Source organism: Cydia fagiglandana, chromosome 2 (genome assembly GCF_963556715.1).
Source record: "Cydia fagiglandana chromosome 2, ilCydFagi1.1, whole genome shotgun sequence".
In the NCBI taxonomy this organism is placed as follows: Eukaryota; Metazoa; Arthropoda; class Insecta; order Lepidoptera; family Tortricidae; genus Cydia; species Cydia fagiglandana.
The window spans coordinates 12,799,321-12,824,074 of NC_085933.1; the positions used below are offsets into that span (position 1 = coordinate 12,799,321).

Genomic DNA, 24,754 nt, shown 5'->3' on the forward strand with positions numbered 1-24,754 from the left:
TTAATACTTTAGTTGATACTCTCGCTGCGCTGCTACTATTTGCATGATTCTGGTTTGTAGGTATTTTTTTGACCCAGTCATGTTTTCTAATCTGGGCTGTAACATGTTATGTATATATATAGAAAGTCAGTTTCACTCGAAAAACACGAGACTCAGACTTACCTACTACTAACACTCCTTAGCTCTAACGCAAACACCGTTCTTCCTGTAGAAGCCAGACTTGCAGCGACACTGAGGATGGCAGCAGTCTATTGGCGTGCAAGGTACTTTAGACCAGAGGTTCTTGCACTCATCGGTTCTTGGGCACGTTGGCGGGCACTTGACGAACTCTTCGTTGGGGCCGCAGTGGGGTCGAGCTAAACATCAACAATTACATATCAGTCTGTCTGTTCTCAAATTGTTTCTCGTGATGTACCTATACCTAAATGTAAACTATGTTGCCAAACAAAATATCATTTTAGTACAAAACAGGGAAAATTGATAAAATTAATTGTTTAAGGGTCCACTGAAAATCAGCGTGGATGCACTTATAATTAGCGCTCCGACACATATATGCTGAGTGGTATCCTCGTTGGGACAACCAATTGCATAACTACCTACGTCACATAACACGTTTAACATCTGTTAAATGTAAGATAGTGTTCTTTTAAATAAATTATTTTCATTTCATGTTAAGTATTCAAATTCATTAAAGTGTATTTTTTTTCTCAGTTCTTCCTAGTGGTAACAGAAGAGATAAGAATTCCAGCTGCTGCAGTGGTAACTTGGTGGTAACAGCTGGGACTAGCCCGGTACTTCACGCATAGCCAAAATGCATCAACTTGAACTTTTCTGTAGAGATTGTAGATATTTACGGCAATTGTCCGGTTTCACGCAAGTGTTGTTCGGTGCTCTGATGGTCCCCTTTGCGCAGAAGCAGCCGGGCACGCACTGCGCCGTGCACACCAGACACGTGTTCCCTCTGTTCTCGCACGATGGAGGACACGACGAACCGCATTCGCTGTACACCTTTCCCTTATCGCACTCTGCTGGGGCTGATAAAAAAAAGTTAAGTACTGGCCAGTCATATATATATATACGTACCTACCTACATAGCTCGCAACTTTGACTGATACCTACAATTACTGGTGGCCCAAAAATACGTTGTAATTTTAAAGAATTTTTACAAAATGGCATTAAAAATGAAAACTAGCTACTTAAATGAATAACTTAAAAACACGAATTATGGTAACATTCCATTTCTAACCGCAGCTGCACTACCGGTACTGAACGCGTCGCTGTCATTGTCAATTTCCATAGTAAAATTGACAGTAGTGCAGCTGTCGTTGGAAATGGAATGTTACCCTTATCTTCAAAATATCTGGCTTCAACTTTGATGCACAACGAACCTACACGTTTGTGAAAATAATCAACAATATGCAGCATTGAAAATTATTTGTCAACGTAAGTATTTTTGAGATCAAAATGATTTGTTAAGATTTAGTTAGTGGAAACCTATTCTTCCCTAATGCTGGCATTCGGCACATGAGTTAACCAGAAACCAAACTAACAATGTCATAAAAGGAAAACCGACCCATGCTGGCACAGGCGTTATGATTCGACAATCAGACGACTCCTAAATTATTACCTTCCTATTACGAAAAGTTATCCTGTAAACAAACTGAAATCTTAATATGTAATAGTACATTATTAAGTTCAACTTACAGCATTCATACTTGGGTACACAAGTACCATTGTCATGCCTCAGGTAGTCTGCTTTGCATACGCAACCAGATCCTTTACATACGAGGGCACACACTTTGCCATCGCTTTTGAATCTGTTCTTGCATGTCTTTTGACAGTCGTTGTAACAATCCGTCGAAACTTCGTTAGGCCCACATTGGGTAGGGTTCTCTAAGAAAGATACGTAATTAAAACAATTTATAAGTAAGTAGGTACTATTAACAAATAGTTAAGTATGTTATCTCGCCAAAAATAAGTAGGTAAATAATAAATAACGACATATCCATTATTCCGGTTATTTCATTAAGTACCTATATATATATACCATAAAAATGATAAGTTAATTAACTCAGAATTGCATGGCCGGCTCCCATTAAAGTGGAAATATGTGAAGAGCAAAACTGATTCATCGAAGTAGTGACATTTAAAAACGTTTCTTTAATTACAAAGTATGAGGAACACAACATTTTAACTAAGTAAGCAGATTTTTTTTTAATTAAGAGAAACACGAAAAAAATATGAAGACAGGTAAAATATTCTTATGAAAACGCACTTACCGCATTCTTTGGCGGTGACACATTTATTTTGATCATTTCTGAAGTATCCGGTCTTGCATCGACATTGAGGGTCACAGCAGTCTATAGGCGTGCATGGTATTTTAGACCACAAGTTCTCACATTTTTCGCCCCTAGGACATGTTGGAGGACAAGGGTCGAAATATTCGTTATCGCCGGTGCACGTGCGCTTAGCTGAAAAAAAGCTAGAATGTAAGGTACTGTGATAATTTGTGTACCCTTTGGTTACATTAGAGGAATCCCATAAAAAATAAGAACTGTCTGCGTTTAATTTGCATCTGTATTCATCATTTTTTAAATCTAAGAAGTACTTACCTAAATTCAATCTATATACTTGGGCTAATGATTGACAGTGGCGGCGCGTCAAATATATCCATAGGCAAGCCGCCTAATTTGGCTTACATATTTCCTTTACAACTCTGCTCAAACGTCCAAAACAGGCAAGCCGGTGGGAATCGGCTTTTATTAACGCGCCGCCACTAATAATGAGTTATTACCATCAAAGCCTACTTACGGCAGTCTTTAGGTTCAACGCAAGTGTTATTCGGTCCTCTGATGGTCGTGCCGGCGCAGTAGCAGCCGGGCACGCAATTCATCGTACACATCAGACACGTGTTGTCTCTGTTGTCGCAAGACTTCGGGCACGAAGAGCCGCAGTCGCTCCACTCCTCGCCCTTGCCGCATTTCGGCGGTGCCGCTGAACACAAAATAAAATAATAATTTACTTATATGTACATACTTTTTTCGGATTTTACCTTAGTATATGTAATTAAAAGGGAATAAAGTATAAAAATCAACACGCGGTACATCGTTTGATAGGTCTTTAATAGTAGTTTATGTGACTGCTACATAATGAGAGGCATTAAAATACGAGTGTGGGTTTAAGAAACGAACGTTAGTGAGTTTCTTAATAGGATCACACGAGTGTTTTAATGCCTAATTATGTACAGTTACATACACTACTTTATCTAAACACATACTTAAAACTAACTAAAAGATAAACTGTACGTCAAATGGTGGTGAATGAAAACTTTTTTCACGCATGTCACACATCCTTAGTTTTTTTTTAATTCTAGACAAAAGAATGAAGTCCCTATTCTCATGTCACTCGAGATCAAATGTCGTGCGGTTTATATTTAAAAAACATACTAAATTGACGTTTCGTATCGATAACTGTTTTAATATCTATGGATACTAGAATAGAGACCTACTTGAATTTTGACTGCTGTTCCAAATTTAAACTCATAACCTACAAAAATCTATAACGTTATGTACATTAAAGTACAAATTTTCCTACTACCACAGATAAGAAAGTTCTCATAGTAAAATTGGTTGTAATAAAGCTTGTCATTTCCTACGGTTTCTGAACGTAAGGACTGTATCGTTTATTATAAATACAACTTTACTTAGCCGTTTTTTCTGGTATTATGTTTTTATTAAAAAATTACACATATAGTTTAATTAGTGCTTTAATAATAAGTAACATTTCGTCCTGGGAGATCACGTAAAGCATATGGTTTGGACAATATTTACCCAATCCTCCCGAGTAACTACAACGATTTCGGACAAATACTACAAGAAAATTTACGGTTTGCGAACAAGATAAGTATTACACAAAAAAAATCGTACTATGTGAACAGCAATTACATATGATTCGTAAAGCGAAACATCTGGGCATAGTCTAATCATTTCTTTTAGTTGGAAAAAAAGTTTTGGATCTGTGCTTGGTGGCCTTTTTGAAAATATGGCATGTTACTTACGACAACCCCGACTTTGGTATACAATATAACCATCATGGAGCGTTTCTATCGACCTGTTCTAGCCATGGTTCAACGCCATGAATGTCCGTTAGGCTTTGGATTTCGGTAGATTCTTTTAGCTGTTTCCGTCATTTCCCTGGCGTCAGAAATTGACGGGAATCCAAAATGTTGCATAAAAAGTCGTTTTCATGTAAAGATAAAATACACCACATTTATTCTGTGGATGTTCAATTGAGCAATCATGAAAAGGACACTTAGATGGCATATTTTGGCAGCATATTAACCTTTTGTTTCTTTAAATCGTACTAAGGAATCGGTGAAATAGTCTCAAATTAAGCTCGATAGGCTTGTCCGAATTACATTTGCTAGAAGGTATTAAAATCATCATAAAGTCCCCAAAATAAAATAAATGTAAAACATTCTTATATCAGATATGTCTTAAAAATACCCCCAGATTATACCTTAAGAACATAGTAATACAAAATAATACACACGTCAACAGTTAGACCAGGTTTTATCTGTATTTATAATAAACGATACAGTCCTTATTATAGAGCACTAATACGATGTGTGTAGATAAAAATACTTTCAGGTTTACAAAAAAAAGCATTTCGAATAGTAATCCGGGTTCTGTCTCTCACTCATTACAAAAAGGTACCTACTACTTACAGTCCCAACCCCCTATGTGGTTGTTTCCCCCCTTCCTCTATTTATGTGTCTCAATTTTCAGTTTTCTATTTTTAGAAAATCTGTTGGTTTTACAGAAAAATCTACAAAATTCCAATAAATTATCTACAATTGTATCTACAATTGTGTAATTAATAGTTGTCTTTAATTTGGCGCGTGCATTTAGATATTAGAAATGTTAAGGTACTTACGGCAATTTTCTCTTTTAATACAGACTCCATTCTTGTCCCTAACGTATCCGTTATTACAGTAACATGCGCTATTGGGCACACAAGCCCCCATCACATGTTCAAACTCCATGTTGTCACACGTTATCTGGCATCTATTGCTATTAGATTCAAAGTGTTCATTTTTTCTGCAACATGGTTTTGGCGGCGGAGGCGCTGCAAATAATTAAGTATTCCAAATGAAACGTAGAGTATTTAACTCGGGTGAAAGGCACTCAATTGTTGTGTCCTAGGATACACAACGTGACAATAAGCTGAGTGAGGACCTTTTGGCACAAATATTTATGTAATTGAATTTTAGTTTTGTGTTATTAGTTATTATTATTTGTGCTAATAAACATCTCTTATTCTTATTCTTATTCTTAATTCTGATACCTTTCATCCCTTAGTCAGGCGTGTCTCACTCCGCGATTTCGTCGCTTTGCTACAGGTAGCTAAAAGTACATCCGTTCGGCCCCAATTTTGGGGTTTGCCATAAGCCGCGCGTGGCGCTGTCGCCACCTAGCGGCCATATCTGTGCTGATCGTAACAGACGCGTTTTGTTAGAGCAAAAAAAATAGATGTCTAGAGGGCTATTGTCGAAGTAAATTTTGTAGTCACGGTCCATTTACTGCCATCTATCGACACACGATTAAAACTTAAAATAAATTTGAAAATGTATAAATTAATCAAAATATGTTTACGGATAAATGATTTTTAATTTTTATTGTTCCATACTGACCCATGTTCTTTCACTGATATGTGTTAAAATTGTTAAATATCAAACGGTGTTCTCAACGCCATCTAGCCGAGAATAGGCCAAAGGTATAAATTATAATGGCGCCATCTATTCGAGAATGACTTTATTCTTTATATCCGAGGCACGTTTTTTTCTTAGACTTTATTTATCTTATACGGAGTTATATATATATCTCTGCTGATGTAGATATCAAGATGAAATTGAAAGCCCTAAATAAACTTTCAAGATCGGATATCTCAAAAACAATTCAAGATATCGAAAAACTTGACTGAATAAAACTTGTAACAAATTTTATCAGCTTTTGGTTTGTCTTAGTAGTCATGTCGCTAAGACGCAAAGTTTCCAGGATATAAGTGAAAAACCGAAAAATGGGACCTTCTTTCCCCCCTCTTCCCCCCAGCACCGGGGCTACAGCCGGGGACTTTTGATATGTTCACCTCCTAACTAGTCCAAACAAAGTTACGGAGTCAAAAATTGAGCTCCTAGAATTTCCCTCTATACTTTCTTATTGCTTGGCCTATTAGTTAACAATCTACTGTTAATCAAAAAATCGTCGAATATCGAGATACTGTTGAGAATTTTGTCCCTGTAGCAAACAACGTCCGGACATATTAGCATTTTTGCGCAAGCTGAAACTGAGAGCGTCACTAACGCTCGGAGGACAACAGGTCAACGATGTAGGTACATGTTATCAAATATTCAAATAATTTTCGAATGCGTAGTTCAATGAAGACGCAGGGGCGTTATTAGGTTTCGTGGGTATTGCGGCCTGATAATAAGTGACAATGGATCGCTGGCCAATACCAAATCTCAGCCGTAAATGAAAAAGACCTTTGCCCAGTAGTGGTATTTTTACAAGCTTCTTGTTGATGCAATATAAATGAAACTTACAGCGTTGTAATTCAGCAACAGAATCTTCCGACTGAGTTAGAACTCCTGACAGAGCTCCTGCCATCAATACTACTGTTCCCCAGCGCATGATCCTGACGTCCGCTCTATCCCACAAGTACTTTATCAGTAAAGATTGCTTTCAGTGTTCCCTTTTATATGAAAATTATAGTACATCTTCATTGTTGTAAGTAGAATTACCATTTAAATAAAATATAACGCTTTAGAACACTCGTTTCTGTTTACTTAAAAACCAGCTAAGTGCGAGACGAACTGGCGCATGAAGGGTTCCGTATCATAACGCAAAAAACGGCAAAAAAATCACGTTTGCATGGGAGCCCCACTTAAATATGTATTTTTTTTTGTATTTGTTGTTACAGCGGCAACATCAGGAATACAGCATCTGTGAACATTTCAATTGTCTAGCTATCACGGTTCATGAGTTACAGCCTGGTGACAGACATACAGATGGACAGACGTACAGTGAAGTCTTAGTAATAGGGTCCCGTTTTTACCTTTTGGGTACGAAACCCTAAAAAGTGACGTATGTGTTTTTGTAACGGCAAAAACAAAAAGTGCCACTTCTTAAGTAAACAGCGACATATATACAGGGTGATTCCGGGGTCGTGGAGCAAGCGATCAAGGCATGATACACAAGCCCATACTGAACAACTTTTACTATGGGACCAACTCCGAAATCGCGAAAAAAAAAATTGGTAGTTTCATACATTTCGGCCGATCACATGTTGTCGTGTTCTATGGGAAGGCCAGTTTTTTTTCGCGATTTCGGATTTGGTCCCATAGTAAAGCCAGCGATCAAGGCATAATACAGTGATCGGCCGAAATGTATGAAACTACCAATTTTTTTTTCGCGATTTCGGAGTTGGTCCCATAGTAAAAGTTGTTCAGTATGGGCTTGTGTATCATGCCTTGATCGCTTGCTCCACGACCCCGGAATCACCCTGTATATGTGTACGACGCATGAATAATATTTACCTAAGGTCAGGTGGGGAAAGAGAAACAGTTTATTTTGCTCGGAGTAAGAGAAATCGTATGAGGAAAGTTGAAGTTAATTTTATTTATACATAAATTTTATGTTTCATAGGTACCTATTATCATTTAAAGTAATTTTTAATAGGTACATAATACAGGGCGTCCCACGGCTATGCCACATGGAGGGAAAGTACCCTAAATATTGTAGATGGAACATTTTACTGAAAGAAGACATTATTTTAATTTAAAAAACAATTTAAACTGCATTCATAGATTTTTAAATAATTACATGGTTGAACCGGGAATCGAACCCGCCGCACGAGAAAAAAATCACCCTGTAGCTTTATCATACCGATCGAAAGGCTTGATCATAAGGATTATTTTTTGTTAAAGAACATAGTGTCAGAAACAAAAGGAAGACCATGAATTTTAACATTTGATGTGAAATTTAGCGAAATAATCAAAAGAGTGCGGCTTTGTATTCAACAGAATGAGACTACATTTTGAGCATTTGATAAATTAAATTGATTGATTTTGAATTAAAAATGTTAAAATTCATGGGCTTCCTTTTATTTCTGACACTATGTTATTTAGCAAAAAATAATTCTTATGATCAAGCCTTTCGATCGGTATGATAAAGCTACAGGGTGATTTTTTTTCTCGTGCGGCGGGTTCGATTCCCGGTTCAACCATGTAATTATTTAAAAATCTATGAATGCAGTTTAAATTGTTTTTTAAATTAAAATAATGTCTTCTTTCAGTAAAATGTTCCATCTACAATATTTAGGGTACTTTCCCTCCATGTGGCATAGCCGTGGGACGCCCTGTATAACTTAAAATATTTTGTAACTGGTCATTTTTCCTACAAGTATCTCTTGCCCCATATTTCCTTAAGCTGACCACTGACTAACAGTCCGCCGGACGATATCGGCCGGTCAGTTGTTCGGAACTGTCAAATTTTTGTTCTAACTGACAGACCGATATCGTCCGGCGGCCTGTTAGTCAGTGGTCGGCTTTATACCCCACCTAAGCTTATATAATTTTTAACCGACTTTAAAAAGAAGAAGATTCCGAGTTCGTCTGAATCTTTGTTTTATACATATCCCCAAACTTTTGATATCATAAAGAGCAAAAAAAAAACTGGTATCTGTACACTTCACAGTTGGTCACTATGTCATCAGGTTTGGATTTGATAATGGGATCCTGGGATGAATGGGATCGAGGGAACTCTTGAAAGTGATTTCGATGTTTTTGTAGTAGGTGCCTACATATGCTTTCAGAAGCACTGTTTGATGTATAAATTGGGCACTGTTTAAGTAGGTAGAAGGACAAAGTACAATCAACTATCGTCACATTTCGAAGGACTTACGGAATATTATGTTAAAATATAAGTAAGAAGATAACAGCATTCAGCAATCATAAGACGACTCGCGTTTTAGAAAATCTGTCCTACTACAAAATGTAATTTTTGCGGTGATTATTCTGCTCTTTGTCTATAGGTTAGTATTCTAATAGATAATTTAGTGCTTTGTAATTGCAAAATCATGTGTTATGTAATTAATATTCTGCATCGTGTATTGTTCACACAATGCACGGAACATTTAAAGTGATAGCTAATATTTGCCAACTGAAATGTAATTAAGTATACAAAAATATGTTTTTACGAAGCAATTCATTTCAGGTTTATTACGATGTTAAACTTATAGTTACGTGACTTTAAACAGTTTAAAATCGATTTTTGTTATATTATAATAAATATCTGTGCGACCGAGCTTTCTTCTTCTTCGAAAAAAAAATATATATAATAAGTTTTTGGCAAAAGTTTCATTTTTGGTAACTACAAACTTTTATCGCTGACTGTAGGTACTTTTCTTACGACAGACAACTAATACTCATCGAGACAATTCTAAAAACCCATAACACAATTAGGTTACGTTGTTTCATCACAGAGTTCCTATGGCCACCTCCTGTCTCCATCATCACATCAGCTCGATGGTACCATAATATTGCATTGTCATCCGATTTATACATGCATGCAAAATTTCAGCTAAATCGGGAACCGGGAAGTGGATCAAATTTAACTTGTAAGATTTGATTACAGACAGACAGACAACGGACAGGTGAAGCTAAATAAAAGCTTGTAAAAACTCAACAATGCGCTAAACCCAGAGATACGATCTAGCTAGATCGATTTTTCGCCTCAGAAAACCCTCATATAGCAAATTTAATCAAATTGTTAGAGCCGTTTCCGAGATCCCTAAAATATACACGTACTACGGTTTTCGGGGGCGAAAAATCGATCTAGCTAGGTCTAATTATCTCTGGGTATATACAATATGTATATCGTTTATGTTGGTTTCGAGATAGTTATTGTTTAACATTCGTGTTCAAGGCGTAATAAGTGCACCTTTAATCAATTACATCCTTCCATCAAATCCAATAACTATCCTTCGCCCTTATGTTTTGACAATATAGGTCAATATCAATGAGGTTGACTCGACTTAACCGGTTTTTATTGGATTTATAAACTCATCCTTCTACAGGGTGTCCAGTAATTAATGGACAACCTTCTAACCATCGACAGGGCACCTTAGGCTGGTCCAGAAAATGCACTTAATAGGTCTAGTAAAAGTTTCGTGGTTTTCGAGATAATCGCACTTTTCTAATTTTGGTTCCTTGTTTCACTGTAATGATCGCTTAAGCCACAAATTAAAAGATTTTTACCTTGTGTTTTTTGAAAAATATTCTCAAATAGGCCTGCTAACCGATAGGCAATACAATTTTTCCATAGCCAAGGTGTATTTTTAGAAGACCTTAATCCAAAAAATTACGTTATGTCTAACATTTTCAAGAAGTCTGATCGCTTGTGGTGAAAAAAAAAAATGTATGGAGAACAGAGTGGCCAACTTTCTTAAAAATAGTTTATCTAATACTGATTCTAAAACACATGCTATTTACATTTCTTCAAACAAAGATATGGCCTAGATGACGATTGAAGAGAAGTATAGTAACTAGTAAAAAAGACAGAAAAGTTCGATTATCTCGAATAGGTACCACGAAACTTTTACTAGACCTATAAGTGCATTTTCTGGACCAGCCTAAGGTGCCCTGTCGATGGTTAGAAGGTTGTCCATTAATTACTGGACATCCTGTATAATCTATGTGTAAGTATATAAGGGAAATTAGTAAGAAAGTTAACTAAGAATAAAATAATTACACAGTTTGTGTAAGTAATTTATTAATTTGTTTTATTTAAATTTTATACGAACAATTACAATTTTATCGCAGTCGTTGTACTTTAATAAATATGTGTGTCTAATTACGTTTTACATCGTTCTTGTGTCCTTAAAAATTGTTTGTAGTATCTTAAAATTAATATATTAATATATGTAAATACACAGAAAACGGTACGGCCAAAAATATCCGGAAATGTCAAAAGTAAGTCACTCAATTACTAACAACAATACATTAAACTGACCAGGTTAGTGGTAGACGGTACAAACATAGTGTGTGAATAAGTAGTTGCAAAAAAATGGAAAATGCCAAATAAATAATCCATCACACCATTGGCTTGAAAACGTTGACGCACCGTTGATGAAAATGTTTCAATCACAAAACGCAACGACTACGACGAGCTCGGTTTTCCTAGGATAGCGGTGCCGTCATAATTATAGCGACTGTCTCCATACAAAATAATACGGCTAAATATGATAATGGATGTCGTAGTATTTTGTATGGAGACGGCCGCTATTATTAGCACCGCTATCCTAGGAAACCAGAGCTTAAGACGGGGCAATGCGTTTACGCTGCGTCAAGTAACAGTGTGATCGATCCTTAATTAAGTCAAACATTGTTCAGTAGGAACGCAGACTGTATTCTTTCTGAGGTAGCCAGATTTGCAACTACACCGAGGCTTGCAGCACTTGATAGCTTTGGAGCAGTCAAACTTTGACCACATGTTCGAGCAGTTATCCGTAGGAGGACACGTAGGGGGGCATGGGTCGAATACTTCGTTAGGACCACAGACGCGACGCGCTGCAATCAAAAATTGACTTTTTATAATATTATTACGGCATTAACTTTGCAAGAATTTTTCTCCTAGCAAAAAGTTTATGCCGACAGTGTGAATACTGAATAGTCAGCAATAAACAAGTAATAATATCTGTGGTGAACTAGCCTAGCGAGATAAGAGAAACGAGCTAGTTCCACATTAATTATATATTGTCAAATAACGGCACACAAGAGTCACAAACACAAAGGAAAGAAGTAAGAGTACAAAGCACAGCACAGTATAGTTGAAGAGAAAGTCAGAGTAAGCACAGAAGATAGAAAAAGCACATAAAGAAAGTATACATAAAAAGCAAAAGCTATAAGCGTATATAAAGCAAGCGAGTCGGCGCGTAAGCATTAACCGTTAGCTCAGGCGGCGCGAGCGCATGCGTCCAGCCTCGAGAGTGGTAATATGCCGACTAACCGGGATTTCCGAGCGCGCACGAATGCGCACTCGGGCCGCCGATCTACGGCGAAACGAACCGAGCGATAAGGCAAGTACTCTTACGCTGCGCCCGCGTCGCGCGGAGCGGCGATTGCATTTGAATACGGTACGTTAATATTAATTATAAAAATACTAATAATTAAAACACCTGTCGCCACATCAGCCCCCCCGAGACCTTTAAGGTCGATAATAATCGGGGAAACGTATATGGCGACCAGAACGAGACACTTTAGGTTCAGAAGGAACGGCAACTGAGCTAGGCAATGCGGTCGATGACGTTTTGGTAGGGCCAGACGGTTCTGACAGAATGTAGGCAGGTTTTAACCTATCAACGGAAATAGAAACCTCCCTGCCGGCGACGTCAACCCTGTAATACTTATCCGACCTATCAACTACTCGGTAGGGGCCAGCATACGGTGGCTGAAGCGACCTACGAACAAAATCTTGTCTCACAAAAACATGAGTTGCAGTTGCCAAGTCCTTAAACACAAAAACTTTGGCAGAACCATGACGATCAACCGTTGTCGGTTGCAAGTTTTTCATATGCTGACGCAATCGCGATAAGAAATCGGTATAGTCCGTCAGTTGGTCAGGTGTCGGTTGCAATAAGTCGCTGGGAAGTCTTAACGGCTCGCCGTAAACTAACTCGGCGGTCGAAGCAGACAGATCGTCCTTCCACGCACTACGTATGCCTAAAAGTACTAGTGGAAGGGTTTCAGTCCAACAGTCATCTGCGTGGCACATTATGGCAGCCTTAAGTTGGCGGTGGAACCTTTCCACAAGGCCATTCGCTGCCGGATGATACGCAGTAGTTTGCAAGTGACGAGACCCAGTCATTGCTGCTATCTGACGGAATAAATTGGAGTCAAATTGCCTGCCCCTGTCAGTAGTGATATTTTGGGGGCAACCAAAACGCGCAACCCACGTCGAAATAAAAGCTTTGGCAACACTTTCTGCCGTAATGTCATATAAAGGTACTGCCTCAGGCCAACGCGTAAACCTATCTACGGCTGTGAGGCAGTATTTAAAACCATTCGACATAGGCAAAGGACCAACCAGGTCGACGTGAACGTGTGAGAACCTACCAGTGGGTGGCTTGAAATCATGAACCGGGGCGTGCACATGGCGTGAAACTTTAGACCGCTGGCACGGAATACACGCACGCGCCCACATCCTACAATCTTTCTTAACCCCTGGCCACACGTAACGCTCAGTCACCAACCTAATAGTATTCCTAGCGCTAGGGTGACTGAGCCCATGGAGGGAATCAAAAACTTGTTTCCGGAACTCCGATGTAATGAAGGGTCGCGGGGCTGGCTGGGACACATCACAAAATATTTTGACCGATCCAAATGAAACTTTTTCTAAATTTAGAGATGAACCGCCATTAATCAAGTCCCGAAGCTCGGTATCCGTAGCCTGTGATGTAGCCAAAACCTGTAAGTCAAGTCCGTCTGTGATGGCTTCTATCCTCGATAGTGAGTCCGCGACGACGTTCTCTTCACCCGATATATACCGGATATCCGATGTAAATTGTGAAATAAAATCTAAGTATCGGAATTGCCGCGGAGAACACGAATCGAGAGACTTCTTAAAAGCGGAGACTATAGGTTTATGGTCAGTGAGTATAAAAAACGGCTTCAACTCAATCATATATCTAAAATACTTCACTGACTCATAAATGGCTAAAAGTTCGCGATCGTAGGCGCTATACCTCGTCTGAGCAGGTGTCAATTTGCGAGAGAAAAATCCCAATGGTTGCCAATTCCCTTCGACCTGCTGCTGAATCACCGAACCGATCGCGAAATCTGAAGCGTCTGTAACTACCGCTAGCGGAGCGGAAGGGTCCGGATGCGCCAGGAGAGCGGCATTTGCAATACTTGACTTGCAAGCATTGAAAGCCTCTTCTGACTCCGAAGTCCAGACAACTGGGCTGTTGCTCTTCACCCCTGGACCACTTAGCAGTGCATGGAGAGGAGCTTGCAATTTAGCAGCACCAGTAATAAATCGCCTGTAGAAATTAAGCGCCCCTAGGAAACGCCTCAGATCCTTAATCGTTTTAGGCCTAGGAAAATCTCGGATAGCCTTTACCCTAGCTCCTATAGGCTTAGTACCCTCCGACGATACTAGGTAACCTAAAAACTCTACTTCAGGTACCGCAAACACGCATTTGTTTGCGTTAAGCAGAATACCGTGGTCATTGAAACGCTCAAAGACCGCTCGTAAATGCGTTTCATGTTCTGAGTCGTTGGCAGAGGCTACTAAAACGTCATCGATAAATGGAAAACAGAAATCAAGACCCCTAAGGACTTCATCCATAAACCGTTGGAATGTTTGCGCGGCATTGCGCAAACCGAAACTCATAAATGGGAATTCGAAAAGTCCAAAGGGTGTCGTGATTGCCGTTTTCGGAACGTCCTCGGGCGCGACGGGAATCTGATTATATGCGCGCACTAAATCCAATTTGCTAAAAACTTTGCATTTAAAAAGATTATGCGAGAAATCAGCGATGTGCCGCACTGGGTACCTATCGGGAATAGTCCGTGCGTTAAGAGCGCGATAATCGCCATACGGACGCCAGCCGTTGTCCTTTTTAGGTACCAAGTGCAGCGGAGACGACCAAGGACTCTCCGATCGTCGCGCAATACCCGAACGCACCATATCCTCAAATTCCCGCTTCGCGATTTTGAGGCGATCCGGTGCCAAACGCCGTGGCCTTGAAAATACAGGCGCACCTGGCGTAGTCTTGATAAAGTGCTGCGTCTGGTGTTTACATTTACGCTCTTGAGGATTACCGGCAGGCTTAATAATGTCCGGGTATTCCTCAAGTAAAGTATGAAACGGTGTACTACCAGAAATTACTTTAATCTGCGCGCAAGCACAAGCAGAAGCATCCACACCGGCTGATGAGAGCAAAGTTATTCCGTCGACTAAACGAGCATAGCGAACATCGACAAGCAAATTATAAAACGAGAGAAAGTCCACCCCGATAATAGGTTTGCTCACATCAGCGATTACAAAGCGCCAACAAAACATACGGCGTAAATTAAAATCAAGCGACAAAGTAAGCCAGCCATAAGTGCTAATGGTAGTGTTATTTGCAGCATAAAGTTCATAATCAGTCTTAACATGACGACGTTGCGCACGCAAAAAACTAACCGGGAAAACACATAGATCGGACCCGGTGTCCACCAAAAACTGCAACTTTGTTTTCGCGTCAGTAACAAATAAACGCTTTGACACTGGAACACTTTCACTGGCCGCTACGAGCGACCGATCTACTAGTTTTTTGAGTACACACAGGGGGAAATGCACTTATCTGCCTTGTCCGCATATTTGTAGTGGTACCAGCACAGGCGCTGGTCGTCGCCGCTGGGCTTGCCAGCCCGCGCCCGGCTCCTGGAACGATTACGTGGCTTGCCGCGGGACCTCGACCGGGGCTGGCCCTGTCGGCCCCGGGAGGTGGACATCGCGTCAAGCCTTGACGCCAACGCGTCAATTTTCTGGTGCAACTGATCGATTACAGACCCAGGAACGCACGACGACGATGCTGCAGCCACCTGATAACCAGGTCCGGGCGGTGTAACTTCATGCACCTTGTCCGCCATCTGAGCCACGGTATCCAAGGGCAAATTATCCTGGTAAGCGACTATGCTCTGCAACACCGTAGGTAATCGGCTCATCCACAAATGGCGAATAAAATCATCCGGATAATCTGCACCCGCTAAGCTCCGGATATGCCGCAGAAACTGGCTCGGCTTCCTGTCACCAAGCTCCTCTTTCGACATCAATTGCTTTAAACGCTCCTGCTTAGAACTTGACAAACGAGCTATAAGTTCCCTCTTAAGCGTACCATATTTATCACTCGCCGGCGGGTTGGTTATAATGTCCTCCACTTCAACCGCGTATTTATATTCCAAAACGGATATGGCGTGATAAAACTTGGTAGTGTCGCTCGTAATCTTTGTCAACGTAAACTGTCCATCTAGCTGAGCGAACCACATAGTCGGCTTATCCGGATAAAACGGCGGCGGCTTAACACTTATGTGGCTAACGGACGACTCACTGGTACTGGCCCCCGCCCCAGGGACCTGTACAGCCACCCGAGGTGCCGTACTTTCGTCGTCAGACATTCTCGATTTAAATTTAATAAAAACGTCTATTATAAACTAAAACTGTAAATTTTTAAAAATAAATGTTTGTTAAAAGATAAAACTCGATAAATGTTTGTAAAAATATGTAACACAAACGTTCGTTACAAATTAAAATTCAAAAAATGGCCGTTACACGGTAGAATTTAAAAACGTCCGTTACACGGTAAAATTTAAAATATGTCCGTTACACAACTGTCCAACTCAACGGAGGTCACCAATTATGTGGTGAACTAGCCTAGCGAGATAAGAGAAACAAGCTAGTTCCACATTAATTATATATTGTCAAATAACGGCACACAAGAGTCACAAACACAAAGGAAAGAAGTAAGAGTACAAAGCACAGCACAGTATAGTTGAAGAGAAAGTCAGAGTAAGCACAGAAGATAGAAAAAGCACATAAAGAAAGTATACATAAAAAGCAAAAGCTATAAGCGTATATAAAGCAAGCGAGTCGGCGCGTAAGCATTAACCGTTAGCTCAGGCGGCGCGAGCGCATGCGTCCAGCCTCGAGAGTGGTAATTTGCCGACTAACCGGGATTTCCGAGCGCGCACGAATGCGCACTCGGGCCGCCGATCTACGGCGAAACGAACCGAGCGATAAGGCAAGTACTCTTACGCTGCGCCCGCGTCGCGCGGAGCGGCGATTGCATTTGAATACGGTACGTTAATATTAATTATAAAAATACTAATAATTAAAACACCTGTCGCCACATATCCATAAAAAAATAGTCAACTGATTGGCGCTAGCTACCTCGTCGGTAGTCGGGCAGCTGCACTATCGAGTAAATAGTTACCTATGTGAAATATACTCCCTTGTCCAAAACGTTTAACTAGCTTACGACTTCTGCGCCTCAATCATATATATTTATCATCATCATCGTCATCATCTCAGCCATAAGACGTCCACTGCTGAACATAGGCCTCCCCCTTTTGGGAGGTGAATGCCATAATCGCCACGCTTGGCAGGCGGGTTGGCGATCGCAGTCGAGTACACCGAATTTGAGGGACGCTGCTGCCCGTCCACCGGTGGTCTTGGATGTAGTTTAAGGACATACCCGGGTCCATATATATTTATGTCATGAAGCAAAAGAAAAAGACTTCTCAAGAATACTATACTAGTAATCCGATTCACGGACAAAAGCATTGATGGAATGCCAACAAACCTTACTTCGCTACTTTATATCTCGTCGTGGTGGCTTGAAGCTATTAACGTTTGGGAATTGCTCCATTCCAGATGATAAAAGCAGAAGACCCTGGCAAATTGTCCAGCACAGCAACAGTCAACATCAAGGTGACCGATATCAACGACAACAATCCGGAGTTTGATGAGGACTCCTATAATTTCCAGGTCAAAGAAGGTGAGTTGAAATTCCGTTAGTTTATTAAATCGCTGTCCAAAATGATCAGTTATTGCATAGCTTGTGTATATGTAAAAAGTACCATGTGCAAAATGTAAGTCAAATCCAATTTTGATTTGTCAAAATAAAGATTCAAATTGGAATGGAACGGGAGACCTTTTAATAGTCCTCTGGGCGGCTAGAGGTTATAAAAAAAGTATAATAGACAATACGAAAACATCGTTGTAATCTTATTTCTTAGTAGTCCATACTTCATTTGCGGTCCGAGTAAAAACAAATGAATAAAACAGTAAATTATTTTTTTAATATTCGGGGATTTTATGTTTTTTCTACTCAGAATCGCGAGCTCTTTCAATCCTAATAAGAGAAATAATTCCAAATTAAAAAAGTGTAGGTAGTGTACTTCAAATAACACATTTGACCTTCAACAAGGTATAAGTGTCAGATTCATGTTTGAGGGTGGTATTCCATCTGTCCAATATATTGGTCCAACGTGTATTGTTTCTCACATTTAGCTTAATGCGAGAGTGAGACGCAATGACATTGGACAGGTGGAATATCTAACAAGCTAACACCCGTTGACCACGAACGCTGTAAAGGTTCGAAACGTCGGGATGTAGTATGAATTCAATATACGCGATATAATCCGTTTCAACAGTTTTATTTCATGAGTAACTATCGCGGTGGTTACCGCGATAGTTACTCATGAAATAAAAATATTCCCTTACCTTGTCTTGTCTGATACCTTGTCTTCGGTTGAAGACAATATTACCCTAATTTTGATCCAACTTTAAAGTCACCGTGTTTATTCTTATTACAGGTTTAGCGGGCGAATTTGTGGGCTACGTTCACGCGACGGACAAAGATGAGGGCGTCAATGCCATGGTCAGCTACAACCTGCCGCCACACTTGCCCTTCAATATAGACAACGGCACGGGAATGATCAGCACTAAGACCGAACTGGACTATGAAAAAACTAAGGTAGGTTTACACTGGAGAGGACTTAGGGCCACTTGCACCATTCACTAACCCGGGGTTACCCGATTAAACCTGTAGTTACCATGGTTACCAATACAAATTGAGACTGGGTTAACGGTTTAACCGCTTAACCCCGGGCTAGTGGGATGGTGCAAGTGGGCCTTAGTCTATTTATAGTATCAGAAAAGATTCATCGGTTATATGATGAGTCTGAGTGTAAGGGTATTCCATCTGTACAATTTCTTTGTCCAATATGTATTTGCGTCTCACATTTTGCTTAGTGAGAGAGTGAGACGCAACGCACATAGGACCAAGAAATTGTACAGGTGGAATGCCAATCTAAGAAAAAATTGTGCCCCCAAGTTTGATGGTTGAAGAAGATGGTACCGAATATGCTTTTAATCGGATTCCCACTGTTTTTGTTACGCCTTGTATAGAAATTTGATCCTCAAAACAAACAGACTGATACCATCAATGAAAACATCCAAGCTATGAAAAAAAAACTGCAGTAGAAATTACCAGTTTTAGGAAGCTCAAAGAGCCGTATATTATTATCAGTGGTGTAATAAGAACTCTCAAAGCTTAATTTTATGGCTGACAATTGTTGTTGGCTCGCGAGCCGCAGTTAGCCCCTGATCCACCCTATTGTGTCCGGCAGGAGTACTCGTTCGTGGTGACGGCGACGGACGGCGCGCTGGACCGGCGGCTGGGCACGGCGTCGGTGACGGTGGCCGTGCTGGACGCGCCCGACGAGGCGCCCGTGTTCCCGCAGCCGCTCTACAAGGTGCAGGTGCCCGAGAACGCGCCCAACTACGCCGTCGTCAAAGTGCAGGTCGGTTACGATACATATTGAAATCTATTTGTTGACTTGTACCATCGCCCACACTGTTAATGCCACGTCAGCGGACCTTATGCCTTTTGTAATAAGGTCCACCGATGTACTGTTAGAAGTGTTCCTGTTTGTATTTCGTCCTTTCCTCTACATGTACGTAGAGAATAACTCGCGAACAAAAGATGACGAATAAATCACATTCATTTTCTTTTGTTATTCGTAAATCGTATTTTGTGCAACAATTCCTCTTAAATTGGAACTGTTCTGAGATTAAGTCCGATAAACGAGGTTTATCTATGAAATTGAAAAAAATATTAATATTCTATTCTATTGCCAAATAACACAAACGTGGTAAATATTCTTAGTAACCTGGATGAAAAAAACTAAAATAAATGTTAAAAAAAAATGTGTGATGCTACCTACGGGTCACTGTGAACGCGATTCTGACTCGCACTTAGCCAGTTATTACAATATCGTCAACATTGCAGGCGGAGGACCCCGACACGACGCCCGAGATCACGTACACGATAGTGCGCGGCGACACCGAGCTGTTCTCCATCGACCGCAAGAGCGGAGTGATCCGCACGCTGCGGCCGCTGGACCGCGAGGCGGCCGCGCGGCACGAGCTGCTCGTCGGCACCGAGGAGAACGACAGCATGCGGCCCGGCGCCACTGCCACCGTCGAGGTCGCAGTCGAGGTTGGTTGACGACCACTTCATGTCTACCGTCGGTACCACATAGATTTACCCTGTGACCGAAAGAACGGAGTAGTCCGCACGCTGCGGCCGCTGGACCGCGAGGCGGCCGCGCGGCACGAGCTGCTCGTCGGCACCGAGGAGAACGACGCCATGCGGCCCGGCGCTACTGCCAACGTCGAGGTCGCAGTCGAGGTTGGTTCACGAGTACGTCTACCGTCGGTACCTAATACAGATAAAGAGTCATCCGCACGCTGCGGCCGCTTGACCACGAGGCGGCCGCGTGCAACTAGCTCATCGTTTGCACCGAGGAGAACAACAGCGGTCTGAGGCCACTGCCACTATCGAGGTCGCAGTCGAAATTGGTATTTACCCGCCGTTGGTAACCCAGATAAAGACAAATGGCTGTTCTTCCTCTATTGCAAAATCGGCCTTAATCGTATCATAAGGCACCACAATAGACACGGTCATATTATACGTGCAGAGGAGAATGACAGCATACAGAATGATGAAGTAGATAAACGGGTGATTTCTCTGAAACATAAGAGAGAAGTAATCCAGATGCTCTGAGCAATATAACCTGTCTGATTAAGCAGTTTAGTATAATTTCCAACAAAGCTGAACACCTAAAACAGGTCACTTAAGTATAGAACTTCATAAATCTCACCTCAATATTTGTTTCAGGATAAAAACGACAATTCGCCAATCTTCACATCTGTGGTCCGGCCGGTAACAATAGAGGACTCGTCCACCATCGGCACCCTGGTACAAACGGTGACAGCTATAGATGAAGACGCGACTGCTCCAAACAACAGGTATGACAAAGTGTTCCTACTACGTTGGTTACGAAAGTTCAAATACGTCCATTCTCTTTTTTAGGGTTCCGTACCCAAAGGGTAAAACGGGACCCTATTACTAAGACTTCGCTGTCCGTCCGTCCGTCCGTCCGTCCGTCTGTCTGTCACCAGGCTGTATCTCACGAACCGTGATAGCTAGACAGTTGAAATTTTCACAGATGATGTATTTCTGTTGCTGCTATAACAACAAATACTAAAAACAGAATAAAATAAAGATTTAAATGGGGCTCCCATACAACAAACGTGATTTTTGACCAAAGTTAAGCAACGTCGGGCGTGGTCAGTACTTGGATGGGTGACCTTTTTTTTTTCATTTTTTCCGTTTCTTTTGCATTATGGTACGGAACCCTTCGTGCGCGAGTCCGACTCGCACTTGTTTTTAACCGACTTCCAAATCCCAAAGGAGGAGGTTATCAATTCGGTTGTATGTTTTTTATTTTTTTTATTTTTTTTATTTTTTTTATTTTATTTTTTATTTTTTATGTTTGTTACTCCATATCTCCGTCATTACTGGACCGATTTTGAAAATTATTTTTTTGATTGTATGTATATGCATACAGATTGGTCCCGTTTTTGTCAAAATCCAGTTCTGATGATGGGATCCATGAGGAATCGACGGAACTCCTCAAATCTTAAAGGCATATATATGGTCATTTTTGTGTTTTTATCAACAAATCAAGCATATACATTCAAAAACATGACATTTGATGAAGTGGAACTGCTGATGATGATCAGAACGGAACTCTTCAACGACGCATAGTTCACCTTTGGCGATTTGTCCTCTTCGTTATGTTTGTTAAGCAAGTTAAGTTTTTAAGCCACATTTCTGTCAAGCTCGAGTTCTGATGATGGGATCCATAAGGAATCGAGGGAACTCCTCAAATTTTAAAGGCATGCGTATAGAGATTTTTGTATTTTCATCAGAAAATCAAGCATTTTCATTAAAAACTGTCGCATTTGATGAAGTGGAACTGCTGATGATGATCAGAACGGAACTCTTCAACGACGCATAGTTCACCTTTGGCGATTTGTCCTCTTCGTTATGTTTGTTAAGCAAGTTAAGTTTTTAAGCCACATTTCTGTCAAGCTCGAGTTCTGATGATGGGATCCATAAGGAATCGAGGGAACTCCTCAAATTTTAAAGGCATGCGCATAGAGATTTTTGTATTTTCATCATAAAATCAAGCATTTTCATTAAAAACTGTCGCATTTGATGAAGTGGAACTGCTAATGATGATCAGAACGGAACTCTTCAACGACGCATAGTTCACCTTTGGCGATTTGTCCTCTTCGTTATGTTTGTTAAGCAAGTTAAGTTTTTAAGTCACAATTTTATCAAGCTTGAGTTCTGATGATGGGATCCATGAGAAGTCGAGGGAACTCCTCAAATTTTAAAGGCATGCGTATAGAGATTTTTGTATTTTCATCAGAAAATCAAGCATTTTCATTAAAAACTGTCGCATTTGATGAAGTGGAACTGCTGATGATGATCAGAACGGAACTCTTCAACGACGCATAGTTCACGTTTGGCGATTTGTCCTCTTCGTTATGTTTGTTAAGCAAGTTTAGTTTTTAAGCCACATTTCTGTCAAGCTCGAGTTCTGATGATGGGATCCATAAGGAATCGAGGGAACTCCTCAAATCTTAAAGGCATACGTATATAATTTTTTGTATTTTCATCATAAAATCAAGCATTTACATTAAAAACTGTCGCATTTGACGAAGTGGAACTGCTGATGATGATCAGAACAGAACTCTTCAACGACGCATAGTACATGTTTGGTGATTTCGAATTTCGATTTTGACTTGGACTGGGACCCGGACTCATACCCGGATCCGGTTCGGACCCGGACTCGGACTCGGACTCGGACCCGGACTCGGACCCGGACTCGGACCCGGACTCGGACCCGGACTCGGACCCGGACTCGGACCCGGACCCGGACTTGGACCGGGACTCGGACCCGGACTCTGACTCAGAGACCCGGACCTTGACCCGGAAAACCACTATGATACCTAAACTAAATAAACCACTATGATTACCTACCATAAAATGTGGGTATGATGATGCCAAACCCCTCCCGCTCAAACTCCCGTACACCGCACCGCATGCGCCGTTAAGTGGGTTAGGTTAGGTTTGAACTGCGATCCTCACAGAACCGAACAAAAGTGGGTTAGGTTCGGTTAGAACTGCGAGTTTTACAGAAACGAAATGCTACTAGAAAAGTGGGTTTGATTAGGTTCGAACTGCGATCCTCACAGAACCGAACTGCTATCAGAGAAGTGGGTTAGGTTAGGCTAGATAACTACGACCCTTACGGAAACGAAATGCTACTAGAAAGTAGGTACTGGTTTTACCTCCTTTTCTACATAGTGCACCATCTACCACCTTTCACCGGGCCCCATAGAAGTCGGTTTTTTTTTCTTAAAAATTATTATTTAATTAAATTAATCCAAAGCGTTGTATGATTAGAATATCCTATAATATTCATTTATTTGAACGAACACCCGATCGAATTAATTTCCTTTCTTTTCTTTGTAAAGTGCTTCATTCGTCTTTTTTCTACAATATCTCTGATTTTTAACCGACTTCCAAATCCCAAAGGAGGAGGTTATCAATTCGGTTGTATGTTTTTTTTTTTTATTATTTTTATTTTTTATTTTTTTTTATGTTTGTTACTCCATATCTCCGTCATTACTGGACCGATTTTGAAAATTCTTTTTTTGATTGAATGTATATGCATACAGATTGGTCCCGTTTCTATCAAAACCCAGTTCTGATGATGGGTTCCATGAGGAATCGAGGGAACTCCTCAAATCTTAAAGGCATACATATAGTGATTTTTGGGTTTTTATCATCAAATCAAGCATATACATCCAAAAAAGTGACATTTGATGAAGTGGAACTGCTGATGATGATCAGAACGGAACTCCTCAACGACGCATAGTTCACGGTTGGCGATTTGTCCTCTTCGTTATGTTTGTTAAGCAAGTTCAGTTTTTAAGCTACATTTTTGTCAAGCTCGAGTTCTGATGATGGGATCCATGAGGAATCGAGATAACTCCTCAAATCTTAAAGGCATGCGTATAGAGATTTTTGTAATTACATCAAAAAATCAAGCATTTTCATTAAAAACTGTCGCATTTGATGAAGTGGAACTGCTGATGATGATCAGAACAGAACTCTTCAACGACGAATAGTTCACGTTTGGCGATTTTTCCTCTTCGTTATGTTTGTTAAGCAAGTTAAGTTTTTAAGCCACATTTTTGTCAAGCTCGAGTTCTGATGATGGGAACCATAAGGAATCGAGGGAACTCCTCAAATATTAAAGGCATACGCATAGATTTTTTTGTATTTTCATCATAAAATCAAGCATTTACATTAAAAACTGTCACATTTGATGAAATGGAACTGCTGATGATGACCAGAATAGAACTCTTCAACAACGCATAGTACACATTTGGTGATTACGAATTTCGATTTTGACTTGGACTGGGTCCCGGACTCGGACCCAGAACCGGAATACCCGGATCCGGTTCGGACCCGGACCCGGACCTGGACTCGGACCCGGGCTCGGACCCGGACTCGGACCCGGACTCGGACCCGGACTCAGACGCGGACTCGGACCCGGACCTTGACCCGGAAAACCACTATGATACCTTAACTAAATAAACCACTATGATTACCTACCATAAAATGTGTAAGTATATAAGTATGATGATGCCAATCTTACTAGCCCCTCCCGCTTAAACCCCCGTACACCGCACCGCATGCGCCGTTAAGTGGGTTAGGTTAG

General features: G+C 40.7%; 3 protein-coding genes across 3 annotated transcripts in view; all 3 read right to left on the bottom strand.

Moving 5' to 3' along the window:
• LOC134676421 (vacuolar protein sorting-associated protein 4) overlaps positions 1–1,951 on the bottom strand; it is a 517,731-nt gene extending 515,780 nt beyond the window's left edge. The window contains exon 1 of the mRNA XM_063534825.1: positions 1,939–1,951. The gene's annotated coding sequence lies outside the window, so the exon portion shown is untranslated. The remainder of the gene's footprint in view (positions 1–1,938) is intronic.
• On the bottom strand, positions 169–5,044 carry LOC134672669 (mucin-6-like). The gene is made up of 5 exons (XM_063530628.1): positions 4,936–5,044; positions 2,812–2,994; positions 2,280–2,471; positions 855–1,034; positions 169–356 (listed from the first exon to the last, which is right to left on the bottom strand). The coding sequence occupies exons 1-5, from the start codon at positions 5,042–5,044 to the stop codon at positions 169–171; spliced, it is 852 nt and encodes a 283-aa protein (XP_063386698.1).
• A 6,309-nt stretch (positions 5,045–11,353) lies between these two features.
• LOC134672681 (zonadhesin-like) overlaps positions 11,354–24,754 on the bottom strand; it is a 70,796-nt gene continuing 57,395 nt past the window's right edge. The window contains exon 36 of the mRNA XM_063530637.1: positions 11,354–11,626. Coding sequence (XP_063386707.1) covers positions 11,430–11,626 — 197 coding nt within the window. The 3' untranslated portion in view covers positions 11,354–11,429. The remainder of the gene's footprint in view (positions 11,627–24,754) is intronic.